Source organism: Platalea leucorodia (genome assembly GCF_965183815.1).
Source record: "Platalea leucorodia genome assembly, chromosome: 4".
In the NCBI taxonomy this organism is placed as follows: Eukaryota; Metazoa; Chordata; class Aves; order Pelecaniformes; family Threskiornithidae; genus Platalea; species Platalea leucorodia.
The window spans coordinates 101,934,308-101,950,467 of record NC_138826.1 but is presented as its reverse complement, the minus strand read 5'-3'; the positions used below and the strand labels follow the sequence as shown (position 1 = coordinate 101,950,467).

The 16,160-nt window shown below is 39.0% G+C and overlaps 1 protein-coding gene across 1 annotated transcript in view; it reads right to left on the bottom strand.

The window, feature by feature from the left end:
• KCND2 (potassium voltage-gated channel subfamily D member 2) overlaps positions 1 to 16,160 on the bottom strand; it is a gene marked incomplete at both ends in the record, with an annotated part of 280,627 nt that overhangs the window by 11,673 nt on the left and 252,794 nt on the right. Inside the window, one exon of the mRNA XM_082308960.1 lies at positions 5,166 to 5,328. Coding sequence (XP_082165086.1) covers positions 5,166 to 5,328 — 163 coding nt within the window. The remainder of the gene's footprint in view (positions 1 to 5,165; positions 5,329 to 16,160) is intronic.

The following is a 16,160-nucleotide window of genomic DNA, read 5'->3' as shown; positions in this document are numbered from 1 at the left end:
CATTCTGTGTGTAGTGGTTTTGGTCGGGATAGAGTTAGATTTCTTCATAGTAGCTGGTATGAGGCTATGTTTTGGATTTGTGATGAAAACAGTGTTAATAACATGAGGATGTTTTAGTTACTGCTGAGCAGTGCTTACACAGAGTCAAGGCCTTTTCTGCTCCTCAGACTGTCCCACCAGGTAGGCTGGGGGTGCACAAGAAGTTGAGGGGGACACAGCTGGGACAGCTGACCCCAGCTAACCAGAGGGATATCCCATACCATATATACCATACATCATGCTCAGCAATAAAACTGGATGGGGGTGGATGTTGGCAGGGGCTGCCCTTGCTCTGAGACAGGCTGGGCATCAGTCAGTCAGTGGTGAGCAATTGTTTTCTTTTGCATCACTTTTTTTTTGGGTTTGTTCCCCTCCCCTTGTTTTTTCCCCCCCTGCTTTTAAAAAATTATTAAACTGTCTTTATCCCCACCCACGAATTTTTGCACTTTTACCCTTCTGATTCTCCCCCCGCATCTCACTGGGGAGTGAGCGAGCAGCTGGGTGGTGCTTAGCTGCCTACTGGGGTTAAACCACAACACTGCAGCTCCTACAGCAATAGCCAAAATTGTCCAAATATCAGTCACATTGTTGCTTACATCATTTTTTGTTTGGCCTTTCATAAATCCATCCTGTATGTTTGTTTTCAAGTGAAAAATCAAGCCCACATTTCATGCTCTGATTTTCTAATTTTCAGTAATTGCAAATAATTGACTTCAGATTAGCTGACAATAATTTATAGGATGTCAGCATGCAGTAGAGAAGAAAATGCTGATTACTTTGTACATTAATGGATATGGAATCAAATAAGGTTCATATGTTTGTTGAGTCGTGCCTTGCTTTCACAATGTATTCAAATTATTGTTCAGTAAACACAAATTTTACATGCTTTTGTGCTAAATTAAAAAAATCTTGGGTAAGTTATTCTGTTAGTTATGTCTCTGCAAACCCACTGAGATTAATAGCCTATCTCATTTAAATAAGTCATAATGGCTATCAGGGTTCCCTACTGCAAATGCTCAGATCTAGACTGCCAGGTGCTGTTAAGCAGTTGTTGTTGCAATTTATCCTGGAGCTATTTGTATATATCTAGTAACTAATTATTCATAACTTGACAAATACATCATGTACGATCAATAAATAATAATGCCAAGCCAATCTTCAGGATATATTTTGCTATGGGAAGGTAGAAGACCATGCTCACATGAAAGATTCAAGTTGAATTTTATGTAGTAAGTAAGTCAGGTTTTGGAGCTGAATGACAGTTGTTTGGGTGTTCTGTTGAGGCACCACACAAAATTACTCTAGGGAGAAAGTGCTTGGGCACCTAAAATTAATGGTCCTTATAGGTAATGAACAATAATGTGCAGATGGACCCACACGTAGGACTTGCTGGCTAAGAGGATACATGGCTCTTGCCTTCAAAAGATGCAGAAAAATAGATGTATGGAAAACAGGGAAGGCATCTAGCAAGGAATACTTCATTCAGGGTAAGGAGGACAATGTCACCATAAGAGCTGCTGCAGTACGTCGAGATGGAGCAGACATCTGTCCCAAGAGGGTAGCTTTGCCTCCTCCTTTCCCTTCCCTGTGCTGGCAGTCATTCCAGTGAATCTGACACTGTAAGGGTCTAGCTGTATCTTAACCCTTGATACCTATCAAACACGGAATAAGAAATTGTATCCAAGCTTACCTAAACCTTTCTTTTTCCTTTTCTTTTTCCTTTCCACTCCTTTCCTTTCCTTTATTCATGGGCCAATCACAACACATCTGTCATTAGCCTTGCCACTTGAAGGCACTGATGGGCAACCAAAATAACTTGGCCTCTTGAAGTTGTCTCTAGCTGAGAAAAACTCCACAAATAAGATTCTTCAAAACTGTCTCAGCTGTGATAAATCTGCTTGAGGAAAAGGCATAGTAAGACTACAGGGCATAAGTAGTTCTGCCCTGAATTCCAATATCCATTTTGGATTATTTATTTATTTTCAGGATAGGTCAGATCCTTGGACCTTATAGAAGGTGTTAGATAGGATAGAAGAATATGTTCTGATAAGCACAGATGATTTTTCTTTATGTTTTATTTTCATCTCTTTTTTTTTTTGTTTGTTAGTTTGGATTTTTTTGTTACATTGAGGTCTCTTTTACAACAATGTATTTCCATGGTCGGAAGCAGGAACTTCCTTTATAATGCATTCAAAATGATATAGTATATAAATAAATCTCTTTCTTCCATCTTCTTCTGAGAATTAATGTGCAGTATCTTTTTGCCAGAAAGAAACAAATGGAATTGTCTAATCTTGAATGACTGTGCAGAACTCAGTAAATGCATATACTGAGGGGGCACAGCTCTTGAACAAACCTAACAGAAACGACAAAATTTTTCTGCTGAAAATTGCCAGTGGTCCTGGGACTAGATTTCAGCTCTTCAACAGAGAACTTTCTCTTGAGTTTCCTTACAGCCCAAACGTTTTGCCATTTCTGAATACCTTGATTAAACTTCTGTATGAGATATTGATAAAGTAAGTTGCACAATTCAGATGTCCAACTCTCTCAATCAGATGGAAGCTGTTGTAGCCAGCAGGAGGTACCATCGCCTGCAGCGGTTCATGCTGTGCTCCATGAAACAGCACCTTCTTTCAAGCTTATGTTCTTCAGCCTTAGAGAATAGAAATAACATTTGTGCCTAGGGAAACATTTATTTTAGAAAACTGTGGAAATCTTCCATTGTATTGAACGAAGAAGGAATTTCAAACTTCAATAATGTGACCTTTTTGCTTGAATATTTGTATAGAATATTCACCCCCCTGTAAAATGAAAGGCTATACTTCATAGCTAAACATTGCTAAATATGGACTACACAGTACCCAAGAATTGCTTTTTGTTGATTTTTTTCAGTCCATAAGAGCAATATTCCATTCAATATCTCAGTCATTTCAGATTGACAGAGATTAGCTTTGCAATAGGAGATATCAGTGAAACACTCATCCAGTGCTAAGTTAATCAGACCTCAAAGCCATTTTCTCCAAATCAAGAAGGGCATAAACACGGTCAGAGAAAATCTCTCATCCTTACTGCTGGCATTGCTCTGGGGGGCAGAGGAAAAGACACTTGGCAGGATTGCCATTCATCACTTCATATTCCTGTTTGAAACATACAATGAGCTCACTGTTTTGCAAGGAGAAAAAGACAGTTATTAACTCAAGTGGTTTCTATTCAGGAAGAGATTATGGGGAATATCAGCCAGTCTGCCAATCTAATTTTTGCAAGGTATTTTCTAGTGTCCGTCTCTTTTTCACTGGCGAGTGTAAAGCAGGCATAGAAAATTCTGTCTCCTGACATGCAGTAGGAGACAGTTTCTATCTGAAGTAAGGCTGGTTGTGTCTGCAGTTATTATGAAAACTCAGAACAGGCACATTGATTGCTGGGATCAAGCAGATCTGTTATCCGTGACTGGTGCAATGCTCGGAGGCACAGTAATGAAGCACCGTGTTCTGGCTGATACATACTGTTCTTTCTCTGTCTGCTGTGATTACGCAAACAGAAGTGGAAAAGCTCTTGACAAAAACAATGTAGTGTAGAAGTGATGTGTTCTCAGCATGTTCCAGCTGTGGGAGTGGGGAATGCACAGCTGGAACTAGTACATGGGAGCAAACAGCATGCAAAAGGATGGGTGGAATTAGTAGATAGGTAAGGTGTAATATTTGGATCACTGAAGCAGTATATATTTGAAATCAGGTTTCTAGAAAGGTGTGACAGTTCTGTGATACACTTGGTTTCTTTTATGGCCATTTTCCTTATCTGACAGCATTCTTCCAAGATGTCTCATTAAATGGTACAATGTCTTAGCCTGGGCCTATGACTGGCTTTCTTGGCCATGTATCTCTGTTTCTCTTGATTTTTAAATACTCTGGGAATGGTATCACTGTGTACATTTACTTCATTTCCATGAAGAGATCAGTGAAAATGGTGACCTTTCCGGTCAAAGGCCAGAAGGAAATACATAAACATTTTGTATCTATCTCTAAATCTGGTGCTGTTGTCTATATGAGGCAGATGCAGCCTGTGGCAGCCTGTGTTCCCTGGTTTATGTACACAATCGCCATCCACAGCCTGCCTGCCTGCCTCTGTGGGCAGCGATCCTGCTCTCCATGAACCACTGGAGACTCAGAACTTCTGAAGAGAGGCCATGGGACCACAAACAGCCCAAGTGGTGACAACATGGCCTTGGCAAGGTCCGTTTGGCATCCAGAGCCTTCTGACTGCCACCAGCAGAGGAGCAGAAGGTAATGCCTCTCGGCTCCCTTATCAGGGCTTCAGGTGCCAATGGAGGCTATCATCTGAACTGCTTAGCATTATAGAGCTGGGCAAAGTGGATTTGGACTAGCAGTTTGGCTGTGATGTGGAAATGAAAGTGACTGCCCAGGCTTGGCTTCATCTCTCCTGGTAAATAGTTCTTCCTGGCTGCTGACCTTGCCCATATGGGTCAGGGATGGAAACTGTCTTGGTGTAGAGCTGGTTGGTATTTTAGTGAGAGACTCAGCAATTCAAGGAAGCTGGAAAGACAGACTTTTACTTTTGGCTTTTCCTGATTAAGTTAAGTTCTTTTTCTGAAGCTTTTTATGCAAACTAGAGCTGAGGAGACAAGTTCCCCAATAATCAAAGTCCCCAGAGACTGAACCTGAGAATTAAACACATGGATTAGTGAAGCAAGCTGTTAGGATAGACTTTAGAAATCATTATTAGTTTTTGTTTGTTTGTTTGTTTGTTTGTTTTTCTCCTCAGAAGACTCTGGTGGAAAGAAAATCTGCCTGAAAAGCACAGAAAAATCTTCAGTGGGTGGGACTGCAGCTATTGCCTGAAAATACTAGATCTCATCTAACAAGTAGGATGATTTACCACAATAATAGATCTGTAAAATTTGGCAGAAAAGGTAAATGAACTTTTTTTTTTTTTTTTTCCCACTAAAAATAACACAGTATTTGCATCTGGGACACGGGCTAGGCTTATAGCACGTACCTATAGTAGTTCTCTTGCTAAGAAACCACACTCACTTTGAGGACGCACAGCATATAAGAAGTCGTATTTTATCTATTGTTCAGCAACAAACGGGGCAAAAATTATGAGCTCACCTTTTGTGCCCTGCGCTTATCTGCTCGTTGATTCTGGTGGTAGATACGGCTGAAGTTGGAGACAATTACAGGAACTGGCAGAGCGATGACTAAGACCCCACTCAGGGAGCATATGGAACCAAAAATCTTGCCAGCTATTGTCTTCGGCACCATATCACCATACCTGGGTTAAAGAAAACAAAACATTTAGTAAAGACAAAATCTCTTCTAAAAGTATTGAATTTTAAGATGAATTAATTGCACAATAGATTTTATTTCTCTTGCAAATAATAATTGCTGCATACAAATAATACTTTATACACATATGCATACATACGCAGCTTGCTCAGTGTTGTGCACACATATTTTTAATTTCAAGCTAATGTAGGGTATCCTGTGCATCGGACTGTGGGCGTCTATGTTTTCCCTGCTCTAGTCTTCCCAGGCTGCCTTTATTGCAATGGCGAGAGAGTGACTTGCTAAGGAACAAAAATCAGTGTCGAAATAAGGTCCTTACCCTGTTTACTTGTTGGAAGAACTCATCACTTTCCATTGGCAAGATCCTAGGGAGACTACTTGGTAAGTCAGATGCCAAGCTGAATAATCTGTTGCCTCACTAAGTTGATATAGTACTTTCATTTAGGAGGGTAGCACATTTTTGGAACAGGTTGCCGAGGAGATCGTGAACTTTCTATCTTTGGAGATTTTCAACACTTGGCTAGACAAAAATATGGCTACTGTTGTTGATAGGGTGCCTTGGAGTGGAGGGCTGGACTAGCTGACCTCCAGAGGTCCCTTCTGTGGTCTAGTCAAAAGCAAACATGAAAAACTCAAGCCACAAGCAAGCAACCAAACAAATTCTAACTGCGAATCCTGGCAGTGCTCAGAATTACTAGGGCTACCACCTTTCTTTATGATGCTGCATATTGTTTCGTCCAGCAAGTAAGAACATAGTGCTGCTGAAGTATGTAGAGGCACTCCAGTGACAGCTTATTAAGAGATATCAGCTCTTTGCACTCTGTAGACTGCCATATTCTATAGACAAGTATGTAATTACATACTACAGATTTTAATAAAGAGATAGATTACCTTCTAGTACGATTCTGTTTTTAATTTTTCTAGATTTTAAGTTATTATTAAACATTGATTGTAGCATGTGGGTTTAGTATGCTTGTGAGCAGAGAGAGAGCACATTCCCTATCGCAAAGAATTTATAAACTGTTAACACAAGAAAAGGTGAAAAATAAAACTGCAGGAGAGGCAGCGTTTGGAAAATGCTCTCTGGAAAACAAAACCTGTCTGTTTAGCAGGAACTGGAAAAATAATAGAGAAGATGGAGGGAAGTCTTCAAGTCACATGGTCCAAATTGTGCACCTAATCATGAGAAGGTGGAGATAAAAGGATGAGGATATCAGATAGTGGAGAATCTATATGGGGTTAGAGGACACCGTTTAGCAATGAGAGCACAGTGTATGTCAAAAGGAGATTATGTATCACCTTGTAGGTGAAGATGAATGGTTTGCTTTTGTAAGATAAGAGGAAGGTTTTTGACGTAAACATTCGAATAAATTGTCATCTAGGCAGATATAATATAGATGATCAAGTCTTAGACTACTGACAAAGATTATGTTGTGTAAAATAAATGTTTAGTTGCTTTACAAAGCATGCCCAGTGTAAAATATTCACAGGAAAAAATACATTAATATTTCTACCAATAAACCCCTCCACCTGCTCAGAATTTGAATGCTATTAGTTTCTGATTTTGTAACATGCAGGATTGGATAAAAAGACATAATGTAACAGAATCCATCTTCTAAATTTTTAATATAGCTGTTCTTAATTACAAGATGTATAAAACTGGAAAAATACTAGAGAGTCATGCTTTCCTTCACTTCAACATTTGCTCCTCACAACATAAGCATTTTTGGTGCTTATCTTCCTAAAGCCAGAGCTGGCTATCAGCTGTCAGGATTGATGCATGCCCAGCTGTTCTTTTCTTTGGGCAGGGAAGTGGATAAATGACATTTCAAGGTCCCTTTGACAAATGGGATCTCTGACACCTAAGTAACCCCATTTTTTTTTCAGGCAGAGTGGTGAGGTGAGCGGTGGGCATGGGCCAGGGTGGCGAGCTTAGGGGAGAAGTCCTAGGATCAAATCACTGATCATCATTGCTGGTTTACTGTATTCGTTACTGTTTTACTTCATCCTTTTAGATATGATCCAAGCATTTTCTTAAATTGAATCAAAGTGTATCAACAGAAAGCTATTTAAAAGGTAATATATATTCACACACACCTAACACAACCAGATCTTAAAATGCAAAATTTACTCATGTCCAGTACTGCTGGACAGATCTCTTAAATTAGATTCCTAAACCTATATTTAGATGCCTGTCGCTTGATAGGCTAAATTGCTGAACCTTTGGAAGTTCACATTTTCACCAATGGCTGCTGTGGACAGAAAGCATTTCTGGCTCTAATTAATTTGGTTTGAAGTTGCTCAGGGATATAGTTTATCCTGTTGATAATGTGACACTGTAATTATGTGAATCAAGTGCAGACTGATGCTTTAGGAGTGGTGACAGGAACTATTAGCTGATCCCCCGCTAACATTTCAGTATTTATGTGTGGACCTACCTACTGACATAAGAAGGTGCCTTTTCACAGTATTTCAGTGTTACGGAGCAAAATAAAAAAAATTACGTTTGTTTGATACGTGAAGGTATTTTGCAATGTTTTTCTCACCTTCTGGGCAAAATGACAGGTAGATGGATATACTGCTTATTTTAAAATAACTTGCTTTTGATTATTTTTCTATTTCAGCTCAAATAAGTTGTGGTACGGTGACATTTTCCAAATGTAATGTTGTTGTTTGTCCATTGTTTAGTGCTAATAATATCTTTCACATCATTAATAACTCTTATATAATTAGTTTTTCTCCTGTTGATAAACTGTGCTGGAGATGTTTAAATAAAATTACAGTCAGAAAAAATGACTTCCAAGAAATTAGCCTTCCTGCACAGGGTGAGAAACATATGTGCTCACATTTGTGACAAAATGGAGTTTTTACTACATTTACCCTGGTTAGCCTTCCTCTCCTTTGGTACAGTGACACAGATTTTAGTCTAGTGTAGGTATGACCAGAATTGTTAATGAAGTTCCTCCTGCTGGATTAAACATTACTTTCAGTTATACCTCATATGTCACTGAATACTACCAATGGAAGTGGATGACATAAAATGAACGGAAAATGTCTTCCTTTACCCCATGTGCAATTGCTTTTTTCCCTGGGAAGTCTAAACTAAAAAAGAATGTACTCCATTTTCAAATGGCAGGGTAGCTTTGTGGTGCTTGTATTTCAAAGTGGAAAAATTATACTTGATCTCTAAAACAAATTCTAAATTCTGCAGAAAAACTGATTTCTTCAGTCATGGAGACACAACAAATAGGGAATCTTATTAAGCAATTTTCACAGAGTCACTTTTCAAAAGGGAACTATTTCAAGGTTTTATCTAGTGCTACCCTGCTTGTCTCACCGCTCTTCAGACTGTAACTGCAAATATAGTCTCCTTTATGTGCTTTTTTTCCTAGTTGCAGTCTTTTCATAGCTTTGTATATAGTCTGTTCCATATATGTCTATTATTGTGGCCAAAGCTCAAGTCAGTCCTTGGGCATTTATGATTCGTACTGACAATCTAATTTTGTAACGTCAAAAGTGCCATCCCAATATTGTATGCTCTGGATGACTGAAGAAAAAGAGATGTACCGATCCCTGTTATCAATCATCAGGTGCATTCTACTTCATTAGCCAAAAAGGGAAGGGAAAAGGCTATGACAAACTAGATGTGTCAGTCAAGTTTTATCAAATCACAAGTCAGAAACTACATGATCAAACTAATGCCTGGGTTTCACTAGACATAGTCCAGACAGGTCAGACATGTGCTATTGCTTGCAGTCCATGGATATCTGTTTGCCAAGTGACATCGTACAGGGATGGATGGATTTAAAGGCATGTGTGTTTGTCTCAGTTGTTTGTATTCAACAGGTGACAGACCACTTTTACATATTTGACTCATTACTGAAAAGGAAGACAGCAAGCCAGTGGATTCCTTTATTTTGCAAATACTGGATCTTTCAGAGTTCTGATCTGAGTAACATGGGCATGATTTCTTAGTGCTTTGCATGACAGATTTGGGGGCATGAAATGCAGGTTGAAATGCACACAAAAGGCTGAGCTATTTTAGGAGCTTGGGAAACATGAATGTATTTGGGTTTAAAAATGACCGATCTGTAACCTAAGCATTGTCATATCAGAGCTTACCCATGGACATGTACCTGCCAAAGCAATAATGCTTTTCTAACTAACTGATGAGTGAAATATATTTGATGTTGCATACCCAGAGTTCAAGAAATCTCAGATAACAGAAGTTGTGTTTTGTAGCATCATCCGGTATTTGTCTTATTCCTGAATCTAATGAAGACTGTTTTTTGATGGCTCTGAGATGGAATATTTCATAAGTCAAAGGTCTGAATTTTAATTTAAATGAGTCATACTTTTTGGACATTTTTCCTTGATGTGAGCAGAGAAGGTCTTTTCTTTAATAATCTTAACAAATGAAAGGGACAACACTGCGTATTTAGCTTCTGTTTGTTTGAACACAGCAGTAATTTTTTTCAAGAGAAAAATAAGTGTGTTTTGCAGGATAAAATAAATAATCACAGAAATTGTAATTTAGCAATATTTTTGTATGTGTTTGACATATCAGAAATTCATATTTGGAATAGCTTATTTTGGATAGAAACATCACCCCCTCCCGACGACCTCTACAGCAAAACTCTGAAACTATAGGACATATATAATAGGAATAAACCCAGGATGTGCATTTTTACAAAGATCAAATAGTTTAGGCTGATACTGACAGAAACAGTTAAGGAAAAAAATTGTTAATATTCAAAAAACCTAGCTGCAATAACGTTTACTGACACTAGAGGGCATAAACGCCATTAAAAATAAATGCAAAAACATTTTTAGATGTGTGTTACAAATACATGTGCCCTCTCCCACCCCCTTCGAATTAATTTACATTCTTTACAAAAATATTACATTGATTGAGGTCTGTTGTCTGCTCCCATCTTATTTGCTGAAAAGGAAAGTTAGTAACATTTTGTTTTCAAACATGTAAAACATCAGAAAATAATGGAGCTGTAAAATAAACAAAAAGTCATTAAAATCAACTTGGTAATATTTATTTTAAAAGCAGGCGAATTTATGAACAAAGAACAATGAAAATAGTACGAAATCCATGGAAACGAAACAATCTTTATAGAAACCAGCACGGCACATTTTTTTAATGTGTGGGAGACAAATCACATTTCCCAGTGGATTTAGCATGTCATGCAGGTGGAGTTCAAGCTTTTTGCACTGGAGGTGATTAACAGAATGGTACCTTGCCTTTCCAGGACAAGGTCTATCCTCCCATCCTCCAGCGGCTTGCTTGCTCCGGGCAGGGTCGGTGCTTTACCCACCTGGGTGGGATGACGCATCTGCCCTCTTGCATCCCATCTCGCCTAATGGCCGTTTCCTCTTCTCCAGGAGCCGCAGGCAGAGCCCCAGAGGCTGCTCTGGTGAGACTCTCAGCGAAGATTATGCAGCTGCTCATCGGCCCATGTGTTTAGGCAGCCAGCCACCCAAACGGGCACGCACTTACACACCGGCAGAGGGGAGAAGGCAAGAAAAGCCATTCCTAGCCTTTCTGACACTAACAGTAATCATGATGAATCTGCAGCCTTGCCTAGGTCTTAAAATAGCCTAATGATTTTGGAAAAGTAATTTCTAATAATACAAAATATTGCTGAACATTACATAGATTATGCCAAATTTTATTCCAGCCTAGGGAGATTCTGCATGGAATTGCAAATAATCTTCCTGTCTGCTTTTACTGCTGCGAAGGGCCCTCTGTTGCAATAGCCCTCTCTTCTGCTCAGTAGTGATGGACGTGGTCCCCTCTGGGGTCCACAAATGTTCCTCCAAGAGCTGGCCAGAATGATCATTCATGAATGATGAAAACCACATCTGCTTCTCAAGAGTGGCAGTGCTCCCTGGGCTTTTCAGCCTGCAGTGCAAGAGAATCAAACTATTGCCCCTGCACCTGACTGAATTTACAGTTTCTAAAATATAAAACTTATAATAAAATTCAGGGATTTTTTTTTTTTTTTTTTTGAATGTGCACCGGGGCTTTCATCCAAGAAGCTTAAACAGATTTGTAAAGGTGGGCTTTAGTACTTACAGGACAAAAAAAAAAAAATTTTGCATGGAAAAGTTAAAAGACTTGCCCAAGGAGACACTCCCAGCTTCCTGCAGTCAAGACAGAGATCCAGGTAACCAAATTCCTTCTGTTTTCATTTACCATAAAATATTAAACCCAGAATGGTAAAAAAATATCTTTTTTTGTCATCTCTCCCTCACTCCATAGGAAAATCTAACATCCTAACTGTTCCTGAGCTGCTGCAAAGCATCACAGAAGTATGATGTCTGGTTCATGTTGTATGGGGGCTGTTTAAACTACCAGAAGCTGACTCCTAACAGCTGCATTATGGCTACACAGACTTACTACTGAGGTGACGTTTTGTTTTGTTTTTTCCCAGATTTCAGAGGCAAAAATGAGCATGTTTGTTTTTAGGAAAAAGAGAATATTTCTGAATGGATCAGACACTTTTCATGACTAAGAAAAGAAACATAGCAGAAAAAACCTATTCTTGATGCAAAATTTGCAAGCTGCCTTTCCAACTGTTACCTAAATCATGGTGGTTCTCACAATGCACTGGCCATCATCCACACTCATCGGTGAAAATGGGCCTTTTTTAGAGTTTGTGGGCAAAGGGAGCTTCGCACAACCTTTTGCAGGGCAGCAGGCTTCTGCTGCAAGTGCAGGTGCCCTCATCCTGCATGGCCTCTGCCAGCACCCGAGTGCTCTCCTGCCGAAAGGTGACACTGAGACTGTGACAATCACTGCTGAGGGTCTCTGCATACCAAGGCAGGCATTGGCTTGCACTTCCAGACCCCTTTTGGCTTTTGTTTTTAATGATGTAACATCACGGCCCGTTATGGAGTACCTCAGAATTGAGGCTTCCAGCACCAGCTTCTGTGACAGAGATGCTTATCTGGAGAGAGATCTATCATATATCTGGTGGGGTTTTATGCCTAGTACAGTGGATGGAGGACAGTACGTCAGCAATAAAATTCATCAGCTGGACTGCCACACACTCCAGAAAGGAGGAGTGACTGGGTAAGCCCTGCCTTTTTGCTATTATGGACGTGTGAATTAACCGATTTCAATTCATTCCCTTCTCAATAAGGCTAGCTCTAGCACTAAGCAGATATGCTGCAAGGGAGCAAATATCAGCTAACCACTTTAACTTCGAGACCAGTTAAAAAAAAACCATCAGTGAAGAATAGAAACTATCTATTTTGAGAGTAGAAAAAGAAGTGCTACGCATAAAGCAATACTATAGAGATGTCAAATTGTATCTGACAACTGCAAAATGGTGTCCTTGTCTAAGGAGGGTGCTGTAAATTGTTATAAAGCTGTTCCCTAGGGCTTCCAAGCTGCTTGGTGACTAAATGCTGGCAAGTTGACACTAATTAGTCATTTATTTCAACATTACATCCAACAACAGATAATTTAAATTGCTACTGGTAATAAGTTTAAGTGGAATTTCAAAATAGGCATTTCAACTGTGTTGCCTTAAGGATTCAACCTGTACATTTACAATTTGAAAAGTATCTAAGTTGCTGTTTAGGAGCTAATTCTATTTTTAAAACACCACTGTATGTGAATGTGAAATGATCCAGGGCTAGATCTGGAAAAATGAGACAGAGGTAGAGTAAAAATGTCTTCATTTCCTAAAACCATCTTTAGTCCTAAGAATACTATATCTAATTAACATAGGATTAATTTATTACTTTGTTGTATTACTTTAGAATTTCAAGATACCATGGTGATAAGTAGAGAATAAATGCTTGGCTGGATAATTATTTGTAAGATGGTACAAATGATTGCAGGAAGAATATACTTTTCCTCTGTCTCTCAGATACTTTGCATTTTCTAGGGCCTGATGTAGGCATTCCCATTTTTTCATTCTGTTTTATGTGAAGCCAGCAGTGACTCAAAGGAAAAAAAAAAAAAAAAAAAGACAATTTGATCTTTAGTCCTGCAATTCTGACTTACTTCCCTAAGAGAAAATGTTCCAAGGTCTTTGCTCCTAAAAATCAATGAGTTATATTGCTTATTTAGTCAGGACCTAATTTTTCAACAGTTCTTTTGTCAGTGCATGTGCCCACACACAAGCACATATATAGGATGAACTGACCAGCTCTTTCAAGGCTTAGAAATGAACAAAAGAATACCAGTAATAGGTCAGACCAAAGCTTCACCTAGTCTAGTATTTGGTCTCCAAAATTTAACCTGAAGCAAACAAACATATAGGGAAAAAGAGTAGGCTAAATACAGATGATAATATCCTTGAATGCTCTTCCATCCTCCAACCACTTACAAATAACTCAAGAAGTACCAGAACTGTAATTTCTTTGTAGTTAGTGATCCTTAGTGGATTGCACTTACATCGGCTTTATTTTGTCCCCTTAAATCCATGCACATTTTTGGCATTCACAAGACTGGCAGTTCCTTGCCTTATATTCAAAAAAGCAGCTGGTGCATGATCTCTAGCCACCCTCCTCCTGCTACTTTTGTTTTCATACCTATTTACCTTATGTCTTTTCTAGCCTGACAAGTCCTACTCAGATCATACAGAATCTACTCCCTAAATTTCATCATACCTTTTGCACTTTTCTGAGTCTTCTCCAGTTCTTTTATACTATTTACAAGAAAACAAGACTAGAACTGCACACAGTTTTCATAGAAGAGCTATGTACAAGTTCAGAATAGTTCAGTTTTCTGGTGCCAACTTGGACAGCGAGCCATGATTATTCACAATGTTAATATGTGATTTCTCACCCTTGTTATTTCTCTCTCCAAATCTTTATTGGTGGGAGTTGGTAAAATTTGCCTTACTTCCCAGATCTCCATCAGTGACAGAGGAAAAGGAGCTGTTGGGCTTCTGACACAGCATGGGGGTTTTGATGACTGTCATGATATAATCCTTACAAAATAATTGTTGAAATGGTATAGCTCACCCAGCACCTGTGCTAACGAGAGAAAGAAAATGCACTCCTAGATTTGTACCAACATTTAGGTTAAAAGAAATGCATCTTTGTTTATCCCGTGAATACGATTTTTTTTTTTTTCCTTTGTTCTTTCAGAAAATCCTTTCTTGGGAGAACTGGACTAAAAACCAATACAAAGTTAAGAGACAGTGTTTTATATATCACGGAGAAATGGAGAAATAGAAACCAGGATGAATGCACACCAATCCCAAATGCTCAGCATTTAAAATAAATTGATACAGATACAATAGAGTATAAAGAATTTCCATCAGTTCCTATTTGAGACATTAACTAGAAGCAACATAAACATCAGGATATAAAAAGCCCCACCTTCAAAATTACCACCATCTCTAGCCACTCTTCACATTAAAAGTTAGGGGTGAAAGATGGGCAATGCCTCAAGTGAGGGTCTGGCCATAGTGACCAGTAAAGACTGAATAAAGAACCTGTAGTACAGGTAGTAAATGAGAGCAATGTGAGATTTATTGACTACATCAAGGTTGGCTGTAAAGAGAGTCGAGTTGCTCCATTGATTCCCAGCAGGATGGACTAGGGTTTGACACGTTCTTCCTGGGAAACGATCCCAAAGGCAGCTGCTAAATATCACCCATCTCCCCCACCTGGCCTTGGATCATGGATGCTCTCTGTTCCCTCAGACACCTCAGGAGCACATGGAAGATGACAAAATCACACATTTCTGCATTCTTCTAGGAACACACTGTTTAATAAAACTTTTCAGCATCATGACTAAAATTAAGATTGAGCTGCGAAGCACAGATTTTGGTGCAGACTTAAATGCATCTTTCTGAAGCCCAGGGGTATGTTTTGATGTGCCACCTTGCTTCAGTGGAGGGGAGGGGGGAAATTTTCCTATTAGCGGTGTGATTAGATACATTCTGGGTCCAGTGTTCCTCCCAGAAATATTGCTGAAAATTTTATGTAATTAATTTCTCCTACAGATTTTCTTTTAGTTGCAATACTTGTGCTAAACAGCAGCAAAGTCAAAACAAAGCATTGATCTGCCAATCCATTCCTAAATTTCTCTTGAGTATATATTAGCCATCAGGTCAAACTGCTCCAAGTATAAATCACATTAACGCTAAAAAAGCACTGTGGAAGTTTGCGAGGACAGCTGTGACTTTTTTTGTGACAGCTACTGGGCACAGCACTGAGATCAGTGAGCTAATTTTGCTTGGGAATCAAATCCAGCTGCTCCCATGTTCAGGTAAAACTCTGACTGACAGTGTTTTTAGCCACTGCTGGCTTTAATGGTGTTCTGCACTCTAATGGGCAGATCAAGATCTAGGAATGATTCCCAGCAAATTTGGAACTCCTTGTTCTGCTTTTTTTCAGTGAAGTACTAAGCAAAGTACCCAATCTGCAGTACAGATTTGTCTTTGCCCTTTGGCACGCCTTCCAACTTAAAAACATTCTGATTTTTCTTCCACATATTTAGTCCCATTAGATAACACTGGACTTTAATGTGTTAAAATACTGATAGTAAAAATATTTCAAAAGTGTTCTTGAAATAATAAAGAGAATTATTTTCTTCTCTTTAAAAATAATCACAACTCCCCATCCTCCCAACTTTATTACTTGTTTTGCTTCAAATATTTTCACCTCATTTGAAAATAAGCTATTGTGTCACATTCAGCACTGGCCAATTAGGCCAAGCTAATTTTTTTGCTTGCCAACACAACCATTGATGGACCAGTGTTATTTTTACATTCCTTCAGGCAAAGCTGAAAAACACAAAATAGCTTGTGTCAGTGTGACACTGCTACTGACCTAACT